General features: G+C 49.3%; 1 protein-coding gene across 1 annotated transcript in view; it reads left to right on the top strand.

Annotated features, from left to right (window-relative positions):
- The window catches only part of ITGA11 (integrin subunit alpha 11), a 117,245-nt gene that overhangs the window by 19,400 nt on the left and 70,523 nt on the right, over positions 1 to 27,322 (top strand). Inside the window, exon 2 of the mRNA XM_053929132.1 lies at positions 8,834 to 8,945. Within this exon, the coding sequence (XP_053785107.1) occupies positions 8,834 to 8,945 (112 nt within the window). The remainder of the gene's footprint in view (positions 1 to 8,833; positions 8,946 to 27,322) is intronic.

The following is a 27,322-nucleotide window of genomic DNA, read 5'->3' as shown; positions in this document are numbered from 1 at the left end:
TCATTTTGTAAAGAAGTAAGACTCTGATGAGTTGATTAGAGGAGCTAGAAAACGGAGTGGTCTTTTGCACTAGCAAAGAGCAGGGACTGTTTCTCTCCTGAGAAGACCCAGGTTTGGGCAAGTTTTCTTTAAAGCACAGGGGGGCATCAGCCTGATGGAAAGAACCGTCTGGGCATCACAGCCCCCAATTCCAGCAGAGGGCAGTTTCAGCCGAATGCTGAGCCACTGGGGACAGGCAGGAGAGTGTCCTTTAGAAGTGGCCTGAAGCTGAGGGGTAGCTGTGTTGGACTCTAGTGCCAGAGGAGTGGGAGGGAACGGCGTCAGTCCTGAAAGCCAATCTAACAGAGACTCGCAGGGGCGATGACCATCTGTCTGCCCCTCCCCTCCCAAGGGATATTTCGAAATGAATCCAGAAGAGAAGGGCACAGAGACCCAGGACATCCCGACTATGAAGGTCTTCAGACCACCTGGCCCAGCTTCCTCATTTTCTAAAGGGGAAACTACCTTGTTCAAGGTTCCACGAGTCCTAATGGCAGAACCCAGGGGAAAATCCAGGTGTCCAGACACCAGCCTTGTCTCCTTGCCACAGCAGTTCTAGCTCTCAGGAGGTGGACATGACATTCCCATGTCCCCTTTTCTGCGTCCTAGAACCAGCTGTCCCAAAGTCAGGAGTCCATCCTGTGGCCTTTGACCTTGATAGTGGTCCTCCAATATTTCTCCTCACTGAGGGGATCTTGGCTTCCATTCCTAGAAGATTCTAGGGAGAGAGAGGTCTCCGTCATTCCGAGTCCACGTAGCCGTGTACTCCAGGAGTCGGTGCACACAGCCTGGTGTCTGCAGTTTCTGAAATAAGAATGGTCCGAAGGGAACAATGGAGTCCCTGCCCACATGTTCTAAATGTTGCCAAGGTCTTAGCAGCACAATCCGGCTCCAGGGCATATCTGGACTTTCTTGGAAGGGTGACCACATTGCCTGGACCCCCACCAAAACCTCAGTCCTTCTGGCGTCTGGGTGTGCCTAGAGCCGCAGTCAGGGACGGAGGGTCCTGGGGCCAGTTCTCCACAGTTCAAGCAAAAAGAGAGGGAGCTAGACCTGGGTAATGCAGAGCATTGGGTGACAGCTTTGTCCAATCCTTCCCTTTGGCTCAGGAATGCAAAATATGATCATTGTTTCCTGGAGAGTTCCCTTCCTAAATGAGTTTGATTCCAATCAACATTAAGATGAGTTTGCATTCCTTGGCCTCCAATTCTAAACTGTTTGCAGAGACTCAAGATAGACGCTTACATGTCAACAACTGGGAGCTGACTGTGAGTTGGCCCAAGAGAACCTTTCAGACATGTACTGGGGCCTGGGGCTGGGCCTTGGATGCCAGAGAGCTTGAACCCGTCTTGTTTTACAATTGTCCATCATTTAAGGGCTAGACTGTATCAGTTACCAAATGCTCTAATAATGCTATAATATGCCCCCCAATCTGAGAGACACACAGTAATTATTTAACTCACATGTCTATGGGCGGCTGGGCATAGCGGACCCAAGCTCAGCTCAGCTGAGTGGTCCTGCTGGTCTCATGAATGTGGGGGATGGCTGATCTCAGGTGGGTTTGGTCAGTGCCGCTCTCAGCTGGGGCAGCTCTGCTCCACATGCCTCGCTCATCCTTTTCCTGGGATCCATGGGCCGGCCTAACTAGTACCATATTTTGCCGTGTATAATGTGCACCCATGTTTTTGGCCCAAACTTTCAGGGAAAAAAATCTTTTGTTTTAATATTTTAATTCAATTATTTATTTATTTATTTATTTATTTATTTATATTTAGAAACAAAACTGATGATCATATTCTAGGGTATTATTTTGCATGCAGATATTGTTACTGCTTTCTAGAGTTACTTTTAATGCATAAGCATAAATAAAAGAATTAAAAACATTTATATAGATACAGAATTCGTGCTACCTAGGTATAATGCACATCTTTATTTTTTCCTCAACAATTTGGGCAAAAAAGTGCATATTATACATGGCAAAATCCGGTGCTTCTCACGTTAAAGTCAGAAGCGCAGGTGAGCATGCAGAAACAGATGAGGTATGCTAAGACCTCAGCTAAGAACTTTCATTTCTGCCACGTGTGGCCCGGCGCAAAGCCAGGTAGTTGGGGGAGGGGGGCAGGAGAGGATCTCCTCTGCCCCTTCAATGCGAGGAACCACGAAGTCACATAGCAAAGGGTTGGGTACAGAGGAGTGACAAACTGGGACTAACGATGCAATCTGAAAAGGGACCCTGATTTCACACCCCGGCTCTCTCACCTGCTAGATGTGTGATATGGGGCAAGTTACAGAAAATGTGCCTCAGTTTCCTCACTTCAGAAAAAAAGGGAACATCACAATAGCTATCTCATAGGACTGGCATGAGGAGTAAATGAGTTAATATGTGTAACTATCTCGTACCTGATGCTTAACAGTCTTGTGAGCTTTGGGTAGGCAGAGCTGAATTTGCCACTTCTATTCAACACCGTTTCCTCTGTCCCAGTCCTGGTCCTCACCTTGGTCGGAGTCTCGGGATGGGGAGAAGATGTATGGAACTCACTCTGCTCTGTGTGTAGGTTTAACCCCGACACTTAGCAGGTATTAACTAAATCCCTCCACAAGTAGAGGGAGGTCCAGGCAGAGAAAAGCCCACGATGCAGTGTGATTTTCCCGCCACCCAAGCAGCCACGTGCAGGGAAGGGACTGCCCATTTTCTCCACCCACAGGGGGCCTCCCAAGGGCCCAGACCCACCCTCCTGAGGGATTCCTGGGGGAGAGCATAGTTACTAGGTCTCCTATGAGGGCAGCAGGCCCCCAAAGGCAGGGTCCCACCTCTCCCCAGAGTCAGAGGACTCCCTGGTCTGAGACCACCTCCTCTCCAGTGGAGGCTTTTTCCCTCAACTGGCCAGAAGCTGCTCTGATGGGGCAGGACCACGCTCTTCCCCCCTGTCTCTTCTTTCATGTACCTATCGCAGGGGTCTGGGTTAGGACCTTCGGGCCTGGTCAACAATGCCCTCAAACCTGCCTGTCTTTGAAACAGTGGCCTCAGGGCAGAAGGGAGAGATGGCTGGTGGCAGCAAGAGCCACCACCCTGTGGAGTCTGCCCAGGCCCAGGGGCAGCGATGCAGGTGACGCAGCTAAAGCTCGGTCACCTGAAGCTCATTCTGTCTCACTTTGGGATGTTTTCTCTCTTTCCTTCCACAGCAGTAGGAGGTCCCCTTTACCATTTCTTTTTGCTTAGGCCAGTTTCAGGGTCTTTTCTCCCCCTCACCCCCATCTGAGATTTGCTTTTAGATATGAAGATTCTTGGGGCCCATGTCAAACCGGGAGAAGGGAGATAATACCAGAGTTTGGGTCACATTCCAGCCTCCCTCACCACCATCCCAGGTCCCACCATCCAAGGGAAATGAAAGCCTGTTTACACAGGTGTGTCTGCAACGGAACGCTGGGCCGGAAGAATGAGCGCGGCCCGGGGACCGCAGCTGCTGGTGCTCTTCACCCTTGGGGACCCAGAGTCACTTCCTCTTGCTGTCAGCCGTCTGGTGCTCTGTCCAGACCCTCAGGACTCTGGCTGGTCTTCCCGGCCACCTGGGCTGAGCGGTGCTGTTGTGAGCAGGATCTGCGAGTGTGGGACCCAGGCCGGGGCTGTTTTTAAGACGAAGGGGTCGGGGGAGCACAAGCTTGGGCGGGACCCCCACAGTGAGGAACTCAAGTGGCTGAAGGGCATGGGACCTGAAGGGGATGAGGAAGGCCATGGGGGCAGGCAGTGTGGGGCCAGACCGATGAGGCCCCAGAGTTCATCCCTGCCACTTCCTAGCCAGGAGACCTTGGCCAGTTACCCATCTCCTTTGTGCCTCGGTTTCCTTGCCTGTGAAATGAGAATGTTAATATACGTACCTCAGAAGGTTGTTGTGAGGATTAAATAAATTTGGAGCAGTGCTTGGTGCCTCACCCTCAAGGAGCCTGGCAGGAGGGTAGGGAGGAGCTGGCCGATTCCCGACACCACCACCCAGAAGGCTGTGTTTTTCCTCCTGTCCCTGGTCCCACGTTCGCACTAGGAATTCCTGCCTACCACCTCTGGGCCACCTCTCCAATTGCTACGTATTGTCCATAAGGCCAGATCACACCTCCAGCAGCTTCCTGGCACCCCAGCACACAGCTGTCCCTCCCTTCTCTAAGACCTATAGTGCTCTGCTTACAGTGTTGCACTCTCTCTCCGGGTTTCCATGGGCATTGTCCCAAGCTGGTAGAGTCTCTACGCTCTTCTTGTCCTGCTCGCCCCTCAGTGGTGTTCAGGGCCAGCCCCTGGCTCAGTGCTGGATCCAGCGATGAGCAAACAGACCCCATCCTGCCCTCATGCAGACACCCTGCAGATGGGGAGATGGGAGTAATCAAATGATCACACCCGCGGTGTATCCCACTAACTGTGATAAGAACAGGGGGAGTCTCCTGTCACCTGTTAGTGAGGTGTGATGGGTGAGGAGACCATCGGGTAAGACCTCCTATAATCAGGGGTCAAGGAGGCTTCCCTGGGGAGGAGGGAAGGCTATGACGTTTGTGTGGAGATTTCAAGGCAATGAGAAGGTCATCAGAGACACTCAGGCAGAGGAAACCGCATGTGCAAAGGCCCTAAGGTGGTAGGAAGCAAAGTGCATCTGGGGAGCTGGACCACAGGGAGGCGGAGGAAAGCTCTCACAAGGCTGGGGAGGCCTCAGAGGGCCTTGAGGCCATGTGGAGATATTGGGCTTTCTCCCAGGATCCCTGGAAAGTTATTTAGTTATTTGGCAGAGGTTTGGGTGGGTGGGGGTGGGGTGGGGGGCACAGTGGACTCTCAGCGGATGCTCCTCGAGCTGGAGTTAGCACTCTCTGGGGAGCTGTGGAGTTGGCGCTAGCTCCAGACGAGTGTTGGCCAGCATGCCTCAGCCTTTGGGACCCTGACTGCCCCACCTGGTGACGTGGTGGTGGCCTCCACCTTGGCCTGCGTTTAAGAACCGTGGACCCCAGGGATGCTCAAGCTCCTCACTGTAGCTTTGGTGCCTTCTTGGGACTCACAGATGCTTTTTAAACGACGATAAGATTCTGAGAAAGGGAGCAGCTGCTGATGTAACTCTGGCCACAGCCCACAGGACAGCAGCCCAGGAACTGTGGTTTTTCCCCCCTCTGTCATCAATATCGAGAGCAGAAAAGTGGCAAACTGCCCAACTCGGCTCCAGTGTCTCTGCAGCCGGCCTGTTGGTTCCCGTCAAAAACAACTGTGTTTTTATTTTGTTGGTGTTTGGGGTCCATGAACCTCTGAGCAGAGTACATTCCCCAAGCATGAGAGCCACGCGCCATCCGAGCAGCGGCCAGAGGTCTTGCCGGGCTGAGGTCAGGACGACAGGCTCGACATCACTTTTAGGAAATCCATTCTCTGGTTGGTTCGGTTTGGTCAGAAGCAAATGCCAAATGGGGGAAGAAACCAGAACTTTGTAACTTAGTGCCCTAGCCCTAAGGGCTCTGGTCCCCTTCCCTGTGGCCAGACTTCACTGATCCTCTCCCCAGGGGGCTGGGGGTGGGAGCATAGCGGAGAGCCCTAAGTGAGGGAAGGAGCACCGGGCCCCTGCCTTCTCTCCCAAATTCTTCTTTCCGCCAAACCCAAAGGCGGGGCGGGGGCCAGAAGGTGAGGGGGAGACCTTCTCTGGAAAGAATCGTCCCTTCCCCCAGTGGGTACTTTGCATGAAAGGCTGATCTCCCAGGGCTTACATATCACCCGAGTGCCACAAGCTACTTAATCATGGACCTGCTCTAACCGCCTCCCAGCCAAGGAATTTGGGACAAATTATCTAACCTCCCAGAAGTGTGGTAATAAATATTTCCTAGGGTTGGCATGAGATTTAACTAATCCATATATAATTAATGGTTAAATACCCAGAATAGTGCCTAGAATATATCAGCGTTCAGTAAATATTGTTCTGTTTTCCTCCTCCTCACGGACAGGGGAGAACATCCCAGCCAACTCGGGTCCCGGCCCTAACAATTCAGTCGGCCAACGTCTGTGACCATTAACTATGAGTGAGATCATTATCTGAGGCACTAAGGGTACCAGTGAGGAGACAGCAGTGTCTCAGGCGCTCAGAGAACGTGAGAATGTCACAGGCTGTCAGCCACATGAGAACAAACAGAGATGGAACATGTTTGTGATAGTACTGTGAGGGAAAACGAAGACTAAGGGTTTAGGGGTGACAGGGTGGCCTGACCGGAGGAAGTAAGACATGTGGATAACTGGGGGACGACGGAACAGCCAGGGCGAAGATGCTGACCAGAGAATGGGTCGGACGTGGTCAGGAACTGCAAGGAGAGCTGGGGGCAATGTGGCTGGAGCAGAGGGACGGAGGGGAGGACAGGAACTGAGGGGTAGAGGGAATGGGGTGGGCTCGTGCAGGGCCTTGCAGGTAAGGAGCTCGGACCCAACAGCGAGGGGGTGGGAAACACAGGGTGCAGGGTGTGCGGCTGAGGAGTTTTGGGGTCCAACAGGCCTTGGAAGGAGGCTTCTGGCAACATTTGTGCCAGAAGCACTATGAGTGGGAAGACCCCAGAGACACAATTTATGGCCCCGTCTGTACAGGTTCTTACATCGCAGCAGGCCTGGGAGTTGGGGGTTGCATCTGGATTTCCTGACGGCTAGAGCAAGCCTTCCTCTTGTTCACAGCCACCTCCCTCTGCTGGGGTCAGATGCAGGATGGGGAGGACCAGGGACCACCAGGAACACCTCCAGGGGGAGCCAGGGAGCCAGATAAAGTGTTGCCCGGTACTCTGGGATTGCGTGTGGCCTGTGCATGTGGGTGCATATGTGTAAGTGTGTTTCTGTGTGTGTGCGCGTCCATTCCTGGGACAGACTTGGAGAGTGAGTTCCTCTCTGTTCACCTCCCAACTTTGCACAGCTGACCCGTGTGTTCCTTCATCCCCCTTCGCTCATCTGACCACGGCCTTTTCCCCCAAGGCTGCCTGCTGCTAGCCAGGCCGCTGCTAGCCTTTCATGGTCTGGGCTTTGTAAATAAGGCACAAATCAGCTAACGTACTCTTCCTCTGCCACCCCTCCGAGGGCCACGACACTAAATTCATGTGGCAGATTAGGAGTCAGGAAGACAGGGTTGGCCGCTACCCAGGCGCTTGCTGCCCCTGTCCTCCCCTGCATCTGCTCGGGTGCTGCCCGCCCATCACACTCGCCTTGCCCGCTGAGCCCAGACTTGACCTCAGAAGTTTTCTTAAGTCCGGGCTCCGGGCAGGCCTGGCCCTCAGTTGACAAGGGTAAATGAAGTAACACACATGCTAACCACCCTATTGGAAGGTGTTTCCATTTTGCCTCTGGGGACTCATTCTATGACTAATAATGGAAATTTTGGCCACTATATCCACTTACTGAGCAAAAAAAAAAAAAAAGGTATGGAGAAAACCACTTGTACAATAGGCCTTATCAAGTAGGTGCCCCAGGGCTTCACCCTTGAACACTCAGCCCAGGGGCCAGTGCCCAGGAGGGGATCGTGGGAGGCTTGCAGGTCCAAGACTCAGATTTCAAGTTCCTCCCCAGCAGGCTGTGGGACCTGGGGTGGGTCAGTTCACCTCTCTGACCCCCACTTTCCATTTGCTGTCTCATCACAGGGTTGTCATGTAATCAAATGATAACATACATGTGACTGTTCTGTGAAACCTAAAGTGCCCTATACATGGAAGGGGTGACAATAATTACATTCTATTCTGCTCATTGGTTTTCACTGATCTGGAGGTTTGGGCTTGAGGTACGATTCCACACCTTAAACCCCAGGGGTCCCTAGTTTGGTGGTCCTGTTAGTACTGACAACTGGGCTGGGACATCACTTAGATGTGTAACAAGACCAAACATGCCCTGAAAATGGAGGGAAGGAGTCGCAGGTCCTCCTTCCTGATGCTGCCGCTGACCTGCAGCGTGGCCCTGACCAGACTCTTAACCTCACTGGGGCCAAGCCCCACTGCCAAATGTGGATGATGCTTGCTCGTTCTCCCAAGTCCCACAAGGGTAAATGATGGTGGACACCCAAACCACCACACAGATGTGAGTTGTTACTCCTTGTAACTTGGCACAAGGATGCCAAAGGGGCAAAGCATTTGGCTCAACAACAAGGCTTTCCACCAGGTGGAAATTGACATGTGACTTCACCAAAGAAGGAAGATCTTTGGGGCCAGGGTGAAAAGGTTACAGGACCCCATCTCTACTTAGCCTCAGCTGCCTCAGCTGATAGGGGCCCCTGCTAAGCCAGGCAGAGCCTCACAGTCGGGTTCAGCCAGCAGTGCAGGGCCATGGCCACTAAGACTCCAGGCTTGACTGGGAGGTGGGAAGTCAGTTCCCTGGCTCTTTAGCAGGCAAAGATGAGAGAGAGGAGAAGGGGAGAGAGGAGGGAAAAGAGAGGGGGAAAACTGGAAGAGCAGACCTGCAGAAGCTGGAAGAAGCAGAGTTGGAGAAAGGAGTGATGGAGGAAGGGAGCTCTCTCTCCCCTGTTGACAATGAGAAATTTCTGAGGGAGGGACTGGTCTTCCCACTCAGACTGGGTCTCCCTAAGAGTGGGCTTCATGCCTCCCCACTGGATTTTGCTCCCCAGGGAAAGGGGCTGGTCCTCTCCCATCAGACTGTGAGCTCCCTCAAGCAGGGACTCCTTAACAGAGGGGATCCCCAAGGGTAGGGGAACATATCCTCCCAGACTCTCCAAGGTATTTGACCTGCCAGCAGGGCCCCCATATCCCTGGGACCAAGACCTCCACCTGCCTGACTCCTCTGCTCTCCCCTCTTCTCTCCCTACCCCAGGGTTCACGCACACCTTCAATATGGACACCCGGAAGCCACGGGTCATCCCTGGCCCCAGGGCCGCCTTCTTCGGCTACACGGTGCAGCAGCACGACATCGAAGGCAAGAAGTGGTGAGTGAGAGCTGCCCCCCCCAGCCCTGCCCTCCCCACCCAGCCCCCCATCCTGCCCCTGAGCCCCGCAGCTGCCAGACTGGTCCCGACATGTAGATGCCCCCATTTCCAGTGTTTTGGCTCCTTGCCCTGGCAGCTAGAGGCTGCAGAGGCTCTGCCCTGACTAGGAGACCTTGAGCATTCCACTTCACAGGTCCTCAGTCATCTCACTTGAGAAATGGGAATAAACATCCCTCCTCCTTCCAGTTTTGTGACGGCACAGTCAGCAGCCACTCCAAGACCAAGAGTTACCCCTCCCAGACCCTCTCAGGGCCTTGATCTCATCAGTGGGGCAGCACCCCTGGCCTTGGCTTCTTGAAGAACTGTTTGGGGGTGTCTCTGGGGAGATGGGTTGAATGTGCTCACAAGCTAAAACACAGACAGTGGTGGCATGAAGTGAGAACCAGGTGGGGTGGCGGGAGCTCCCAGGGCCCTTTTGGGGAGGGGGCAATCAAGAAGAGGGAAGGAGAACTAACCAGTGTGGCTTAGTGGGTCCAGTCTGATTCCCCATCAGGGCACAGGCCTGGGGTGCGGGTTCAGTCCTCTGTTGGTTGTCACACCTACAAGAGGTCACCAATCGGTGTTTCTCTCCCTCTCCTTCTCTATTCCTTCCCCTTTCTCTAAAAATAAATAAAATCTTTTTTTTTAAGAGGAGGGAAGGATTCACCTCCAGTTTCTAAAATAACTTTATTGGGTGACATTTTACATATTATAAAATTCACTCATATCAAGTGTACAATTCGATGATTTTTTTTAAATTGACCCAGTTGTGCAGCCATCACTGCGAACCACATTTAGAACATACCCTCACCCAGGCAAGACCCTCATCCACATATACTGCCAATCGCCATTCTCCTCCTTCCGATTGGCTTTCAGCAGACAGAAGACAAGGCGTTCTTTCCTTCCTGAAATAGAAAGGGCAAGGCCTTGGGCTGGCCTTCTTAGTTGCCTTTGCCAAGTTCCGGGTCCATACAAAGAACATTGGTGGTTAATGTCCTGCGATGCCCTCTTCCCAATCAGGCCTCTGCCTACCCTCCCCAACTTCTTTTTCTTCCATTTCTCCCACCTCTTTTGCTGTGCTCAACACGTTATCACGAGTCGAATTGCTTTATATCAGTTTTTCCAGTACTCTAGATCTGCTATGTACATGCAGTTCCCTCCTCCCATGATATCCTCTCCTACCTTTCCCCACTTACGTCACCCCGCCATTTGATAGAGGTGGAGGTAGAGGTAGAGGTAGAGATAGAGATGGAAAGAGAGAGACATATTTTTATAAAGGAGTATCTTACTTGATATCTTTCTACTGAGGTGTAACTTAGATACAATAAGCATAGCCATCTTAAGTATACAGCTCAGTAAACTTCTACATATGTTTATGCCTGTGCAATCACCTCCCAGAACATGACACAGGACATTTGCAGCTCCTTTGTGTCCCCTGCCCAGTCAGTGCCACTCCAGGTAACCACTATTCTGATTCCTATTGCCATAGATTCCTTTTGCTGGTTTATGAATTTTATACAGATAATATCACACGATAGGTACTCCTTTATACCTGACCTGTTTTACTCAACATTATGTCTTTGAGGTTTGACACACTGATCAATGTATTATACTTCATGCTTCCGCACTGGTGTATAATAATCCACTACAGCAATGCACCACAATTTATTTCTTCATTCGGCTATTGATGAACATCTGGATTGTTTTGATTTGGGCTATTTTGAATAGAGATGCAATTAACATTTTTTTTAAGTATTTTTTTATTGATTATGTTATTACAGTTGTCCCAACTTTTCCCCCTTTGCCCCCCTCCATCTGGTACTCCCCTTCCCTCCAGCAATTCCGCCCACCCTTAGTTCATGTCCATGGGTTGTGCATATAAGTTCTTTGGCTTCTCTATTTCCTATACTATTCCTGACATCTCCTGTGTGTTTTTTACCTATCAATTATGCTTTTTAATCCCTGCACCTTTTCCCTCATTCTCCCCCTTCCCCTGCCCAGCTGATAACCCTCCAAATGATTTCCATACCTGTGATTCTGTTCCTGTTCTGGTTGTTTGCTTAGTTTGTTGGGGATTTTTTTTTTTTTTAGATTCAGTTGATAGTTGTGAATTTGTTGCCATTTTAATGTTCATAGTTTTGATCTTCTTTTCCTTAAACGAGTCCCTTTAAATTTCATATAATAAGGGCTTGGTGATGATGAACTTCTTTAGCTTTACCTTGTCTGGGAAGCACTTTATCTGGCCTTCCATTCTAAATGATAGCTTTGCTGGATACAGTAATCTTGGTTGTAGGTCCTTGCTTTTCATCACTTTGAATACTTCTTGCCAGTCCCTTCTTGCCTGCAAAGTTTCTGTTGAGAAATCAGCTCATAGTTTTATGGGAACTCCTTTGTAGGTAACTCTCTGCTTTTAAGATTCTCTCTTTACGTTTAACCTGGGGCATTTGAATTACGATGTGACTTGGTATGGTCCTCTTTGGTTCCAACTTGTTTGGGACTCTCTGTGCTTCCTAAACTTGTATGTCTATTTCCTTTGCCAGCTTAAGGAAGTTTTCTTTCATTATTTTTTCCAAATAAGTTTTCAATTTCTTGCTCTTCCTCTTCTTCTGGCATCCCTATGATTCATATGTTGACACATTTGGAGATGTCCCAGAGTCTTCTTATTCTCTCCTCTTTTTTTTGAATTCTTGTTTCTTCTTTCTGTTTTGGTTGAATGTTTATTTATTCCTTATATTCCAAATCATAGATTTGAATCCCAGCCTCCTTCCCTTCACTGTTTGTTCCCTATAAATTTTTTTTAATTTCACTTAGTGTAACCTTCATTTATTCCCTTATGTTGTTGTACTTACTGAGTTCTCTGAGCATCCTTATCACCAGTGTTTTGAGCTCTGTATCTGATAGGTTGGCTATCCCCATTTCATTTGGTTCTTTTTCTGGGGTTTTGTTCTGTTCTTTCATTTGGGCCATATTTCTTTGTCTCCTCAATTTAGCATCCTCCCTGTGTTTGTTTCTGTGTATTAGGTAGAGCCACTTTGACTCCCTCCCTTTAAAAGTCCCCCATCTGGATGAGTGTGGCTTCTTTAAATCCTGGTTGTCAGACTTCCATACAATTTGACTCTCTGACAATTCTGGATGTTGTATGTTTTGGGATTTAGTTATAACTCCTTTTTGTGGTTGTATGAGGAGGTGAAGCGTGTCTACCTATGCCTCCATCTTGACCGGAAGTTGCAATTAACATTCTTATACATGTCTTTTTGTTGGACGTACATGCTCATTTTTACTGAGGATATACTTATACACTCATTTTTATTGGGTATAGACTGCTGCTCCCTGTTTGAACTCTATTTTCCTGTGGTCAATGAGGAAAGTGCCTTCATAGAGAGAGTTGGGTGAATGTGGCTTTAGCTCCTATGCTTGTGTTTTCTCAAGTATTGAGCTCTTCACTGATGGCTGTCCAGTACCTAAAAATAGTCTTATCCATTTGTCTTGTTTCATAGCTGTTTAAGGCTGGAATTGAAAGTCCTCTTTCATATTCTCTTATCAACTTAGATATCACTTCCTCTGAGAAGACATTTATCAAACTGGGTAGTAATTGCCTGTTTCACTGTCTTTCTTCCTGAAATCAGGGGTATAATCCCTGGCATTTAGTAGACACTCATAAGAACATACTTTGAAACACTGAATTAATTATTTGAACTTCTCTCAACCGGCCCACACATAAGAAACACAGCATCCATATTATTTACATGTAAAGGGTTAAATATTAAATGAAACTGGCTTTTCCAAGATAGAATTTGTTTTGTCCAATATTTGTTTATTAAGCATCTGTTAATAAATTTTGCTAGACTGCAAAATATTGATTTCAGTAAGCCAGTTTCACTCTCAAATAACTCACAGACTAGTTGAGGAAGCAACTCTAATATCCTTGAAATAATTAAAAAACAATACAAAACAAAATATGACCCATTATTAATTATGTTCATCTTTGTGAGACACTTTCTCCATGAAGACTTGCTGGGCCCTTCTCTTTGCCTAGAATGGCCATGCCTTCCCCTAGCCCTCTTTCGAATGGCACACATCACTTCCCACCTTGTGCTGGAGGTGCTCCAGGCCACGGCCCAGGCTCTTCCTGCCTCCTGGGAGCAGGCCTGGCTTTCAATTCTTAAGGCAGAACTTGCATACCTCGCTCTGCATTTCCTGGGCCTGCAGTGGGGTGAGGGAATCTGTGTTTTTAAAAGCTCCCCAGAAGATTCTAGCAGGGAGCCTGTGGTCACTGAGGCTCATCATCTTCACCGAGGGCAGGGGGTGCCAGTGGGAAACATCCTCAGTACTCAACCTCTGCCCCAAATCCAGGTCCCAGCATTGCCCCAGAGATGGACCCACCAGCTCTCTCCTACCACAGGCTCCAGTAGGGTCTGGTCCCCATTTACCAGATTGTGAGCGTCCTTAAATGTCAAGGACATCAGACCCTAATATAAGTGGGTGGAGGAAAGGGGGACACACCTGGTTGGGCTGCCACTGTATTTTATTAACGCTTCACCTTCAGCCCAGCGCATCGTCAGCTCAGACCTCAAGCTACGCAAAGCTGACTGTACACCAGGGCTTCAGGCATCTTGAACAGTTTTCCACATGCCTGGGTTTTAGCAAAAATAACTACACTCACAGGCACAGAGAAAGAAAAGAGAAAACAAATTCTTCTCGGGCTGAGTATTCTCTGCCCTTGCGTTTTAAGCCCTTGTGTATTTTCAGAGAAATTTAATCCACATGACTCTAATGTATGAACATTGAAATCATTAAGTCAGTTGGATTCTAAGAGCATTTGATGTCCTGAAACTCCAGAGCAGGGTTCGCAGAGGGCTTCTCCAAGCCTTTGGTCCATTGGAGCAGGAAGCCTCCTGGTGCTGAGATAACACAGAGCTGGGCCCCACGAGTTTCCAATTTGGCATTGAAGTTCTCACCCCTGGAGAGAGAAGCCTCAGCTCTCGGCAAGGCGGGGCATTCCTCTCTTCTCCTCAAGGGCCCAGGGAGCAGGAGCCTGACAACACCCAAGGACTCCTGAAAGAGGCCCCTTAGAAACTCAGTGGGCTTTAAGAGGCAAGGTGAAATCCCTGGGATACAGGTTCAGGGACATGAGCAACTTGTAACAGAAGAGTCTTGTTCCCATTTTACAGGCATGGCAACTGAGACTCCAGCAGAGATGACCTAATTAGTAAGTGTCTGAGGCAGGTCTGGAGCCCAGACCTTATTAAGTCTAAGGGACTCCAGAACAGAAGCAGCCCCAGCACCGAGGCTGGCCAGGAACATACAGTCTCCAACAGCTATGCCCTTCCCCACTGGCTACGCTGCTGACCCCACGAGACAGCCAACGCTGTGGTGTTCCGAGCGCCCAGCACTAGCACATTCACATAAACAGCATGTGGGAAAAATGAGTGCTTCGACAGCCGGGAAGAGAGGGCGTGTGCTCACAGAGCCCCAGTGCTGGGTGGTAGATGCCAGGAGAGGGCAGACAGAAAGAACTTTAGGAGTTTGGGGAAGGGAGAGTGAATTCCGAATTCAGCAGGACTGGGTGGAGGGAACCTGGAAAAGAAAAAGCCACATTTAGGGAAAGGACACTGTCCCAAGTGGCTAGAAGAGGAGAAGCAGAAAGTGGAGCAGTGAGAACAAAGACTGGGAGGGCAAAGATTTTACTTCAGATGTTTTTAAATACCAGTGCAAGAGGATTGTATCTGGGAGGCACTGGGGAGCCATTGGAGGTTTTAGAGCAGGGGAGTGGTTCGCCAGAGTTGTAATTTTTAGGGTGATCAATTTGGCTACCATGTGAAGGATGGAGTTGAGAGAGGAGACCCTGGATGGGGGTCTGGTGGAAAGGCTGAAGAAGTCTTGGTGAGTGGAGGGTCTAAGAGGTGGGGTCTTGACGAAGGGGCTTGCTTTATGAGCATCAACAGTTCATTCGTTCATCCTTGAGAACCTGTGTTAAGTCCTGAGAATTCAATGGTGAACAAAATTGCAAAGTCCCTACCCAGAGGCACCTTTTCTTCTAGTGGGGCAAGATATAGATTATTTGTTTGTCCATCGGCTGTCAGATGGCGAGATGTGCATGCAGAGTCATTAGGCAGGGTAAGGAGACTTGGGAGTGGTGGGTAAGGATGCAGGCTGCCACCTTATACAGGAGTCAAGGAAGGTCTCGATGCTAGGGTGACAGCAATCAGACACCGAAGGAAAGGGAGCATCTCAGAGAATCACGGATAGGATTGAGAAAAGAGCATTCCAGGCAGAGGGCATGGCAAGTGCAAACGCCCTGCGTTGGGAAGAAGCTTGGAATGCTTGAGGAATGAGTGCAGCTGGAGTGGAGTGAACTAAGGCAAGAGTAGAAGGAGGCAAGGTCAGAGACAAAACAGTGTGAGAATGACTTATTGGGAAGACAGTGAAAAAACAGAACAGCACAATCCAGCAACAGGGTACAGACTTTGGGAGAACAGGTGAGCTAAGCTTTGATCCCATTGGTTTGAAGAATCTGAGGGTCACCTGGGAGCAGATGGACAGCTGGGCCGGCAGCAGGGGACCAGAGCCTTCAGTTTAACAAGGAGATCAGGGTAGAGACTCAGATGTGCTGGGAGAACTATTCTCAGAGAAGCGGTTCAGAGGGAAGGAAGGGGAGCCGGGGGGTAGAACCCTGGGGCGCTGGTGGGAGGAGAGAAAGATCAGAGGTAGACTAGAAGAGGGCTCAGATTCCCAGAGGGCAGAGGAGGAGGGAATTGTGAGGAGGGGGAGGGGCTGCCTGTCCCAGACAGGAAGGGCAGGGTGCAGCTTTTAGAGGGCTTCCAACCGTGCCTCTCCCAGAAGCGGCTGAAGGGGCCAAGCTGGGGATCTTGAAGCGCTGGGCAAACCTCTGCACACCCAGAGCCCTTGGGATGTGAGCAGTTACTCCTGACTTCATCCATGCACTCAGAATAAGCCCAGAGTTCTTAAAACGACTCCCTGCAACGTATGTAAAAAGTGTCTGCAGTTACCACTCTGGAGCCGTGGTTCGCAAACCGTCAGTGTGCAATAGAATCCCCAGGGAGGATCACTGGGCCCGCCTCCAGAGTTCCTGATTCACTAGGTCCAGCGGGGCAGGAGAATTTGCTTTTCTAACAAGTTCCCAGGTGGTACTGTTGCTGCTGGTCTGGGACCACAGTCAGAACCCCCAGCAAGAGGTTTCCATTTGCAGTGTCTTAAGCTGATGACAACAGGCAGACACAAAATTGCCTGGATCAGTGTGGAGAAATGGGTGCCTTGGGGTGGGGATGGAGATGGGGTTGGGATGGAGGGGGGGGAAGCGAGGCTATTTTTGAGATATGCTCGTATCTTATTATTGTCATCCATCCAAAACCTCTCCTGTCTCTCTTAGCCCTTCCTCTGCCTCCTCCTACTTTTCAATTTTCTTTTTTCTTTTCCATGCCCTCTTTCTCTTTCTGATTTCTCTATTTCCCACCCTGCCCCTTACTTTCTCAAGTTTTCTTCCCCTCCCGCTTCCCTTCTCTCCTTTTTTCCCTCTTCCCTCCTGCACTGGAGGCTCAGATGGAAAAGGGCATGAGTGGGTTTGGGGCCAACCTGTCCCCATATCCCCACTCCCTCCTGCTTCTGTCTCTTGCCACCGATGTCATTAGTCTCATCAGCCTGCCATGTACCCTTGAGGGGAGTGGGAGGAGAAGGAGCCCAGCCCAGGCCTCCCAGCACCTGCTCACCTGGCCAGCTGCACTGGCCTCAGGGTGCCTGGGGACAGAGGAGAGCTTGCACACAGAGAAGGGGACAAGGGTCATAACAGGGGGAGTCCCTGGATGTGGAGAGAAAATGGAGAAAGAGAATCTGCTGGAGTGGGAACTTGAGAAGGAAGTTAGGGCCTGTGCTGGCTCCTAAAGAATCATACCAGAGCCTCGGCCTCCTAAATTCTGGGGTGGCCTGAGGCAGTGGGCAGGGAGACACAGAAACCTGCCGGGCTTGGGAGCAAACCCTCTACCTGGACCTAGTGCAGATCCTGCCAGCAGCCCCCACCCCCACCACCTACCCCCCCCAGAGGCTGGTGTCACGCAGAGGATGAGCACCCTCAGCCCCGAAGGCAGACAATGTTGAAATGGACCTGCCTGACCCAAGCAGATATCCATCTCTCCCAGAAACCTCTCTGCCTATACAGTGCCGTCCATGCCTGGAGACCTCGGGCAGAGGTCACCCCTGCCGTGTTCAGCAGGCTGAGAGGCGGTGGGGAGGGACAGGGTGTCTGGGGACAGGCTCAGGAGGCACAGATGGACAGTAAACATGGGTGGGGCCGGCCTTCAGGGTTACTACACCTTCTTCCGCATCTCCCCCCACCTGAGAGAGGCTTTGAAATTGTTTATCCCAACCCCCTTACTTTACAAATGAGGAAACTGAGGCCCAGCGATAGAGACTACACCAAGGTCACACAGCAAGTCAGTGGGAAAGCCAGGCCTGAGATCCAGGTGTCCCAACTCCCAGTCCCATTGCTTCCGCTACCACTGGTATTTCCTCCTGGAGCTCAATGGGAACTGCCGAAGGGTTCGCTCACCCACCAGCCTGGGCCCTTGGCTCAAGATGACGAGGTAGTATCTACCTAAACTAGATTCTCATTGGGGTAAGGCAGTAATAACAATGCCTCCTGCACTGACCTCCCCCGATAACGAATTTACATTTTTACTACGATCTATGTCTAAGCCCAGAGGCCCACTGATGGTGGAATCTGGAGTTACAAAAAGGTAATCCGTGACGGAGTAATTTACGAAATCTGGCTCTGAGGCCCAGGCTAAGGGGTGAAGCCCTTGCACCCCTCCACTCCCTCCCCTCCCAAGCTGGAGGTTCCCCAGGTTCTCATTTGCGGCCCTTTTCTGCAGGGTTAGGGCAGGGTCAGGGCAGGGTCCAGGTGAAGGCTGGCGCGCAGGTCTTGGCCTCAGCAGATAAACGAAGGCACATCAGACTGGCTCCTCTCTCAGGAAAAGTCTGGGCTTCAGCACCACACGAACCTGAGTCTCCTTCCCCGTGAAGCTACTTTCCAAGCTGTGGGAACGGGAGCGTGTCACAGCCACATGCTGGACAAAAGGGCTCTCAGGAGGAAGAAACAACGGGAGATGGCGTGTGGAGTGTCACCTCGGCAGATGCCAGCTCCGTTAGCTCCTCACGCTGGCCTCTTCCCCAGAAAGGACGCGGCGTCAGGGAGAGGTTTCGAGGAAATGGGCCTCGGGAACTGTTGCTTGGACAGAATGACAGATCTTATCCAAGTCTGTCCCTCCTCCTCCGGTGACAGCGCTGGTGGTGCAGCCTGGGGCAGCCCCGGGCGTGGTTGCTGTGCCATCTCTCGGAGGAACATCCTGAGCTCGCTCTTTCCTGGCGCGGGCCCCCAGCGCAGGCTCCCAACACCGCAGCACACAAATGCCCTCTGCTATTTTCTCTTGGAACAAATAAAATCCGGCACCATGACTCACGCTGGTTAAAGAATAAATCACTACAGAAGCAAAGCCCACGATTGGATGAAACCACCCAACGCACGAGAGCGACGGAAAAAGAGAGGAAAGGCTGGGCTCGTGGGGCAATGTTGGCCCGCGGCCCCCCGCCAAGTCACCCAGCAAACCCTGGCAGGCAGCATGGACAAAGGAGTGTGAGCCGCAGAGGGCTGGAGGGGTGGAAATCCAGACGGTGGTCCTCACAGGCGGCTGGGGAACCTTCAGCCCCTCAGAAACACACAGCAGCATTTGAGGTACAGCCCGCAGGAGGCTCCCAAGGCTCTTTGTATCTCCAAGCAGTTTTTTCCTGGCACTTGAAGAGTATGTCAGTGAAGGCCCAGGTAACCTCTGACACCCCCACATGCTGGTCAGCCAGAGCCAGAGCTAAGGCCAGTCCTCAGAGCCATAGAAAAGCCGAGGCAGGGGCCAACCACTGGGTGTTTTCGGGACTCAGACACAGTAGTGGAAACATGGAAAGGAAAGTCTCCTGGTTACTAACCTCCACGAAAGAAAATAAACTTAATTTGGGCAGTTCAAAGAAGCCAGAGGGATTTGCTAACTCAGCATATTCTCCAACCACCGCTGCCCGCCCCCCTTCAGCAGCCGGCGGGCTCTTCCTCCTTCCTCCTCCTCTGACGCTGACGCTGTGGGGTTCGTGACCCCAATGTCCTTCCTAAGTCCAGCAAGCATAGGGAAGGGGAGTTTCTCACATGAGGAAGAGAATAAGCTCATGCTTCAATTCACTCCATCTGAAGAATGATTTTCTTTTGGAGAAACATTTTAATTGAATCACACTTGGAGAGGTAAGCAAATCATAGTGACATATGAATCACACGAAAGGATCACATCCATCTCAATCTGTGTTTACAAAGTGAACCTGCCCACGTAACTGACGCCCTGACCCACAGACAGACTTTTGCCAGGACCCCAGAAGCCTGCCCTGCACACCCTCATCACCAATATCCCCTTCAAAAGCAACCACTTTTTTGACCATGCTCAAAATGGATTGATTTAGCCTGCTTTTGAACTTCACATGAGTGGAATCATGTACTACTGTGTGACAGATTTGTTTCTATTAAAGGATAGAGGACATGCAAAATGACGTTAGTTCCAGGTGTACAACAGGTGGTTCGACAGTTGTAGTCCTCATGATGTGATCTCCATGGCAATCCTAGTGCCCATCTGTCCCCACGCAAATACTGCCGGTACGAAACCCATCCGCAAAACAAGAAGGCAGCCTGCTGAGTAGGAGAAGATATTCACAAATATCCAATAAGGGGAATATCCAAAATATATAAAGAACTCATCTGCTCAACATAAAAAAAATCAATTAAAAAGTTGACAGAGGACCCAAATAAACACTTCTCCAAAGAAGACATACAATGGGCAATGGACATATGAAAAGATGCTCCACATCACTGATCATCAGGGAAACACGCATCACAACCACAGTGGGACACCACCTCATGCCTGTCGAAGCGGCTCTGATCTAAAAAAGACAATAAATAGCAAGTGTTGGTGAGGATGTGGAGAATAGGGAACTCCTGTGCATTGTTGGTGGGGCTGTAAATTGGTACAGCCACTATGGAAAATAGTATAGAAGTTTCCCCCAAAGTTAAAAATAGAACTACCACATTACTCAGCAATTCCACATCTGGGTGTCTTTTCAAAGAAAACCAAAACACCAATTAGAAAAGATGCATGCACCCCTGTGTTCATTGCAGCACTGTTTACAGTAGCCAAGATATGGAAGCAGCCTAGAGAGTGACTTTCTACAACTTCATAGACTTCCAGACGGGTACTCAGTTTTTAATTGCTCCTTGGCGCTTTCTCTGTAATTGTCATACCTGACACTAGGAGAAGCAAGGCTACCTGGGTAATGGCCCCTTCCTCCAATCACCTAGGCTTCCCGTAGATGTCACTAACCCAGGGCAGCACGTGATCCTGTCAGTTGGGCTATAAAATGTGAAAAGCAGAACTACTTACTGAAAACCGCAAGGTGGGATACATGTGTTTTAAGGTTATATACAATTAGAAAAACAAATCAGTGTGCTATAAATGCTTTTTCTCACTAATGTCAACCGCGATCCATCACTATGTAACCTGCCTCTTGTTTTCCCCAGGCTTCGATGGAGTATCTCCTTCTAGCTTTCCCTGCCTCCTTCACGAGCAGTTGAAGGCTCCTCAGGAGTTCACCCTTTCAAATGGCTTTTCTTCTCTTTCAGCAACTTCTCTTCCGCACAGCTGCACACTCAGACGCGCCGCCAGTGGCAAACGCTTGTTATCGACTGGAGCAGGGTTTCTGTCATTTTCTGTTGAATTCCTAAATCCTCTCCACTTTCCCTCTTGAATCCTTTCTTCTCCATTTAGCTGTAATGAGTCACCCTCAGCCAATAGTGCAGAGAGACTTGGAGAGAGGGCTGTAGAAAAGCCAATTAAGAGAAATGGAAAATGAAATGGAGGAGAGGGAAGAGGAGAGAAGATGAAAATGAAGAATAAAAAGCTAGGAGAGGTTAATGGGGGAGTGAGAGCTGTGAGCCCCCAATAGTAGGTCTTGCCTTTTGTTCATCTTTGCATTTTTAGGGATTGGCACAGGCCCGCAGAAGGAGAGAATGGTTCTAGAAGTCTGGGTGTGACCCATGCTAAACCTCAGGGAAGCCCAAAGCTGGACACTCTTAGTTTTTTTTCTTTTCCCTTTTTTCATTGTAAGTTACAGTTGACATGCAATATTATATTAGTTTTACGTGTATAATCCCATGATTAGACATTTAATAACTTACAAAGTGATCACTCCAATAAGTCTAGCACCCATCTGTATTTATTACAATGTTCTTGCCTATATTCCCTATGCTGTACTTTACATCCCTAAGACTGTTCTGGATCTATCAACCTGTACTTCTGAATGTCTTCACCTTTTTCACCCATCCCCCCAACCGCTCTCCCATCTGGCAACCATTAAAATGTGCTTTGTATCTCTGAGTCTGTTTCTGTTCTGCTTATTTGTTTATTTTGTTTTTTAGATTCCACATATAAGTGAAACCATATGGTGTTTGTCTTCTGCTGTCTGACTTTTTTCACTTAGCATAATACCCTCTAGATCCAACCATGTTGTCGCAGATGGCGAGATTTTACTTTTTTATGGCTGAATTGTATTCCAGTATAAATATACACCACTTCTTTATTCATTTATCTATTGATGGACAGTTAGATTACTTCCGTATCTTGGCTATTGTAAATAATACTGCAATGAACATATGGATGTATGGGTCTTTTTGATTTAGTGTTTTGGGTTTCTTTGCCTACATATGCAGAAGTGGAGTTGATGGGTCCTTCTTTGTCTCTTATTATAGCTTTTGTTTTAAAGTCTATTTTGTCGGCTGTAAGTATTGCTACTCCAGGTTTTCATTTTGTTTTATTTCCGTTTTCATGGAATATCTCTATCTATCCCTTTACTTTCAGTCTGTGTGTCTTTCCATGTAAAGTGAATTTCGTGTAGACATCATGTGGAAGGGTCTCGTTTTGTTATCCACTCTGCCTTCATATGTCTTTTGATTAAAGAATTTAATCTGTTTGCATTTAAAGTAATTATTGATAGATATGTACTTATTGCCATTTATTACTCATATTTTTTATCCTTCCTCCTCCTCCTCCTCCTCCTCCTTCTTCTTCTTCCTGAAGACCCTTTCACATTTCTTGTAATATTGGTTTGGTGGTAATGAACTCCTTTAGCTTTTTCTTGTCTGTGAAACCCTTTATAAGTCCTTCAATTCTAAACGATAGCTTTGCCGGGTAAAGTAATCTTTGTTGTAGGTCCTTACTTTTCTTCTCTTCGGGCCTGCAATGTTTCTGTTAAGAAATCAGCTAACAGTCTTGTGGGCTGTCCCTTATAGGTAATTAACTGATTTTTCTCTGGCTGCTTTTAAGATTTTTCTCTTTGTCTTTAACCGTTGGCATTTTAATTATGATATGTTTCAGTGTGGGCCATTTTGGGTTCATCTTGTGTGGGAGTCTCTGTGCTTTCTGGACTTGTATGTCTATTTCCTTCACCAGGTTAGGGCAGGTTTCCTTCATTATTTTTTCAAGTAGGTTTTCAACATCTTGCTCTCTTTCTTCTCCTTCTGGCACCTCCATATGCTAATGTTGGTACACTTGAAGTTGTCCTAGAGGTTCCTTACAATATCCTCATTTTTTTAAATTCTTTTTTCATTTTCTGTTCTGATTGGGTGTTTTCTGCTTCAAAGCTGGACATTCTTGTTATAAAGGGCATGGAGACAATGGCCCCATGTGAGATTGTGATTTCCTACCCTTGTCTTTGCCTGAAAAAGTTGGAGGGCCCAGCTGTAAAAAGGTCAGGCAGAGGGCTGGTAGCTGGTGGATGGTGGTCTGGCCCAACTCTGGGCAGCTTGCTCTGTGTCAGCAGCTCCTCTCTACACTGTCCGCTCTGCCCCTCCCCAACCACCGAGTCAATGAATTTGTGACCGAAGGAGGAGGACGTTTCCAAAAATGTAATGATAGATTTTGCCCTCCAGTGGTTCAAGTGAGTCCACAGCTTCTTTGTTTCCATACGGCTTCTTAAAATAAGAACAATGCTGTAAGAAGAGCTGTGACTCATGACCCTGAAAAGAGAGGAGGGAAACCAACCTGAGCTTTGAACCAGATGGAAAGAACCTAGAAGGATTCTGTATAGCCAATGATTCCCTAGTGCAACTCAGGGCTTCCAGATGGAACACAGGGCTGGCCTCTGTGTACCCTGCTCTCCTAGAGGTGTGGAGAGGACCAGGTAGAAGAGGGAGATAAAGAGCTACCCTTTGCCAGCTGGGTGACTTGGGCAAGTCACTTAGCTTCTCTATGTTGCAGTTTTCCTCAGCTTCAAAATGACTCTCTCTCTCTCTCTCTCTCTTTCTCTCTCTCTCTCATTTTGAGGATTAAGTGCATCAATGTCAGAGGAAGCACCTAGCATAATCCTTGACATGTAATAAACTCTCCCAAACATTAATTCATGTCAGTATTAATTTGCTTGTTCACACAACGTGCTTTGAAAGTAGATAAACATATGGCCTTGTGTTTGTTAACTATTTCTAGATTGTGCATCCTGCCTCCAATTCCCAGGTGACCTGTTTGCCATTATGTCAAAGTCCAGTGATCACCTGATAATATAATTCAGAAGTTCCCAAAGCTGGCAGAACAGAATTGCCATTGAAAGTTAGGAAAAGAATACAGATTCCTTACCCTAATCCAAGACTTACAAAATCAGAATCTCCAGAGGTAGGACTTGGGAATCTCTGTTTTTAAACATCCCCAGGTACATCTGATGCCCAACCAGGTTCTGGAACCAGTGACCTAATCCTTTTTAAGGAGTCTGTGAGTTCTCATGGATTCATAGGTTAACACCTTTTAAGGCTTACACTGAGAGTGACCCTTGAGCCTGAATCCAAAGGGGTGACCAATGGCAAGGATTTAGAGACCCAAGAAAGCAGGTAGGGGCAACCTGGTCAGGAGGCAATGCAGTGCCCGTGTAGGCATCTAACCACCTATCTACACTTTGGGCCATTTTAGATAGAGTTCCTTGGAGAAGTGAGGGGAGAAGGCAGGGGATTTGGGATGTCAGGGAGGTATGGGTGGGGAGGAAGAAGGCAGATGAATCGTGTGAGCCTGAGGCTGAGACAAGTTCCTGGAAGGCAGGGACTTTGTCCTCCTGGGCCCAGCCTTTACCATGAAAGGTACTTTAGAATAACATACACAAGCACTGGCCCCATCAGAACTCCGCTGTCATTCCCCACTGTGGGCCCCAGCCCCTCTTCCCCTGGGTGACACCTATTCACCCTCAAGGCTCCATCCAGGAGTCACCTGCTCTGGGTGGGCCTCTCTCATGGCTGAGCAAGCGCCCTTCCCCTGTGCCCCTCCATACCCGGGCACCCCCTCTCATAGCCTTGTCCTCCACAGTGAAATTGCCAGGTGTCGGTCTCTCAGCCCCCACCAGGCTAGGGGTGTGGACTATGTTTCATTCATCTCTAAGTCCCCAGTTCCCGGCAATAACTCTTTCTTTGTACTGAACTTGTCCAAGCCTGTCCTTTTACAGATAAAGAAGCTGAGGCCCAGAGAAGGCAGGTGGTTCACCCCAGGTCACTTAGCCCATCTGAGAGCAGATCAGGGCTAACCTTAAATGCATCAACAGGCCCAAGACCGAAAGAGTGCCTCTCCCTTCACCTCTGGGCCTCCTCCTCTTTTTCTACCTGATCTGAGTCCACGTGGCTTGAGCCCTGGACACAGTCAGAATTACAGGTGTTCCAATAATGCCTGTTTCTACTCAGAGGATTCTGACATCCTCTAGGCTTTGCTTTCTTCTCCAGTCAAAGAGAATTGCTTTCCTGTCTAGTCGCCTCCCCTGGTCGTGGGTCCGACGCAATGAGGTGTTGGGTGTGTACCCAGGGTACACGCCATCCTGACTGTGATCCTAAGTAAATAGGCCCGCCTCGGATGGAGAGCAGGGAGTGCCAAGGCCCCTTTCCAGCAGAGGAGTTGTCAGCCTTCCACATACCAAGAAATTAAGACTATACATTCCACTGAGAAACATCTGCCCAAACTATTATCGTGTTTATGTTTCATTTCCAGAAGAAAGAGCTGTTATAAAACTGGGGTGGGGCAGGAGGCGCATTTCTCTGACCATGACTTGAAAAAAGAAGTGAGAGTTTATCAGACATTTTGAAAAGAAAAGGGGGAATTTTTACACTGCGGACTCAGCCTCTCGGGGGGGACTGCAGATCACAGCCACCGCCCTGGGAGAGTGGGACCAAGGGCACCCCAAGACTGGTGGTCCAACTGCAAATGGGACCCATAAGCTCTCAGCCCAGCTCTGCTCCCAGCCGCACCCCAAGAGGGAAGACTTAGCCTGTCTTTGCAAAACGAGCAGCCTCCTCGCTATCCATCTATTTATTCAACAAATGAGTGTTGAGCCTTGGCCGTGTTCATGGCACCTTTACCAGCAGCGCGGGGAGATTTAGAGGTGGATCAGGTTTTTTCTCTGCCCTCTGGAGGCAAATTACCCACATGAGAGAAAAAAGAGACAAGAGGGGTACAAACAAAGCATCATAGGAATTGAGGGAGAGGGCTTTCAGCTAAGAGATCAAGGAAGGCTTCTTAGAGGAAGAAGCCCTCAAGGGAGGATGGAAGGTGCCAGCCCACAGTTTGGTTTGAGGAAACTACATGCAGAGGGGCAGGAAGGAGAGTGCAAGGCCTGCCGAGAAACGGACGAGTGGCCCTGTGAGCCTGGCACTGGGGTGTGAGAAAGGGAGGGTCGCTGCACTCGGTGGCAGCTGCTGGCCCCTCACAGTCAGTAGGTCAGGTTCTCATTTCCCTTCAGATAGGTTGACAACGTCCTTTGTGGGAACCTTTCCTCTTCTGTTCTAAGTACTTCTGCAACATAGGAAAAAATGCTGTTTGGATGTAAGCTAGGTGGACCCAGAAGTTTCCAGGAACAAAGCAGAGAGCCAAGCTTGTGAAATCAACAGCTGTGATGAGGCTTGTCAGCAAGCTCTGCGCCAAGAGGACGGGGCCGGCTCCAGGGGGCCCCCCAGGCACTCGCACGGGCTTCACACACACTGGTGGCATTGCTCCCCATAGCTGCTCATGCACGGAGGCGTTTTCATTCATTGGTAGTGATAAAAGGCCTTGTGCAACAGAAAATCTTTAAAGCACCTAAGTATGGCCATCATTGAGGAAAGTGATGAAACAATTTAAATACCCATCAACAGGAGAATGGTTAAAAGAAAAGTATAACCCTGTGCAAGCAGAATAACGGATGAGGCAGAGCCGTACTATCCATCTATCCCAGGCCCACCCCTGATATCCGAGGGGCCTGGGGCAAGGAGACAAATGGAGGCTCTGGCCACAGTGCATATTTTTTCTTCCCACCTACAGTTCCCTCTGGGTAGCTGAGGGACCTCGCAGGTGTGGACACTCCATCTAGGGCATCCACCCTCTGTCCATACCCCCGCAAGCAGCCACTCCTGGGCTAGCCCTGTCGCTGGTGAGACCCACCACCACAAAGTCAGATCCAAGAAATAGGCCTGTCCCAGGCTATTTCAGCAGGAGATTCCAGCGTCCTGGGTACCCAGAGTGGTGACACATGGGCTCTAGGGGGCTTGTGCCCTTGACCTCTAGGACTCTCCACCCCATGGGAAGTGGCAGAGCCGAGGAAGAGTCAGAGCAGAACCCAGGACAGGGGCCCTGGTGACCAGGTCCAAGTGTGACGCTGATCTATACTAACATGGAAATGATATAAAATAATCGAGTGAAGAAAGCACGTTACAGAACCACGTCTGTAAAAGGATTCCGGTTTTTAAATCTCTGTCGTAAATGCTGAGGAGGTTTTCTGCACCCTGTTCCTAACGGCAGTGTTGTCCACAGGGCTGGTGGGGAAGGCGAGGGAGAGGCTTGCGCGTCTTACTCTGCACGGTGCTGCGCCACGAACATTGCACAACCAACGTGTATTACCTTTATAACCTAAAACATGCAAATAATACTTTCATTTTGTTTCAATTTCTTATTGCATTTTTCCATTACCATTTATCCCCCAGCCCCCCTCCACCCTGCAATCACCACACTGTTGTCCATGTCCTAGTCCTTTTACCTTTTTGCTCGATCCCTCTAAAGTTAGTACGTTTTGCACCAGTTCAAGTAGGTGTTTCTTATGTGTTTTCTTGTGACCAAAAAAAAAAAAAAATTAGTTTAAAATCCAGTTGTGGACTGTGCCCGGGCCATCAGTGAGGTTGCCGTGGACATGACCCCCAGCTGCAGGGAAAATTCCTGGTACACACGTGCTTTCTCAGGTGTGCAGAGGCCTCCCCT

The sequence above is a fragment of the Desmodus rotundus genome, chromosome 7, assembly GCF_022682495.2.
Source record: "Desmodus rotundus isolate HL8 chromosome 7, HLdesRot8A.1, whole genome shotgun sequence".
NCBI lineage: Eukaryota > Metazoa > Chordata > Mammalia > Chiroptera > Phyllostomidae > Desmodus > Desmodus rotundus.
The sequence above is the reverse complement of the archived record's forward strand: the minus strand, read 5'-3'. Positions and strand labels throughout refer to the sequence as shown.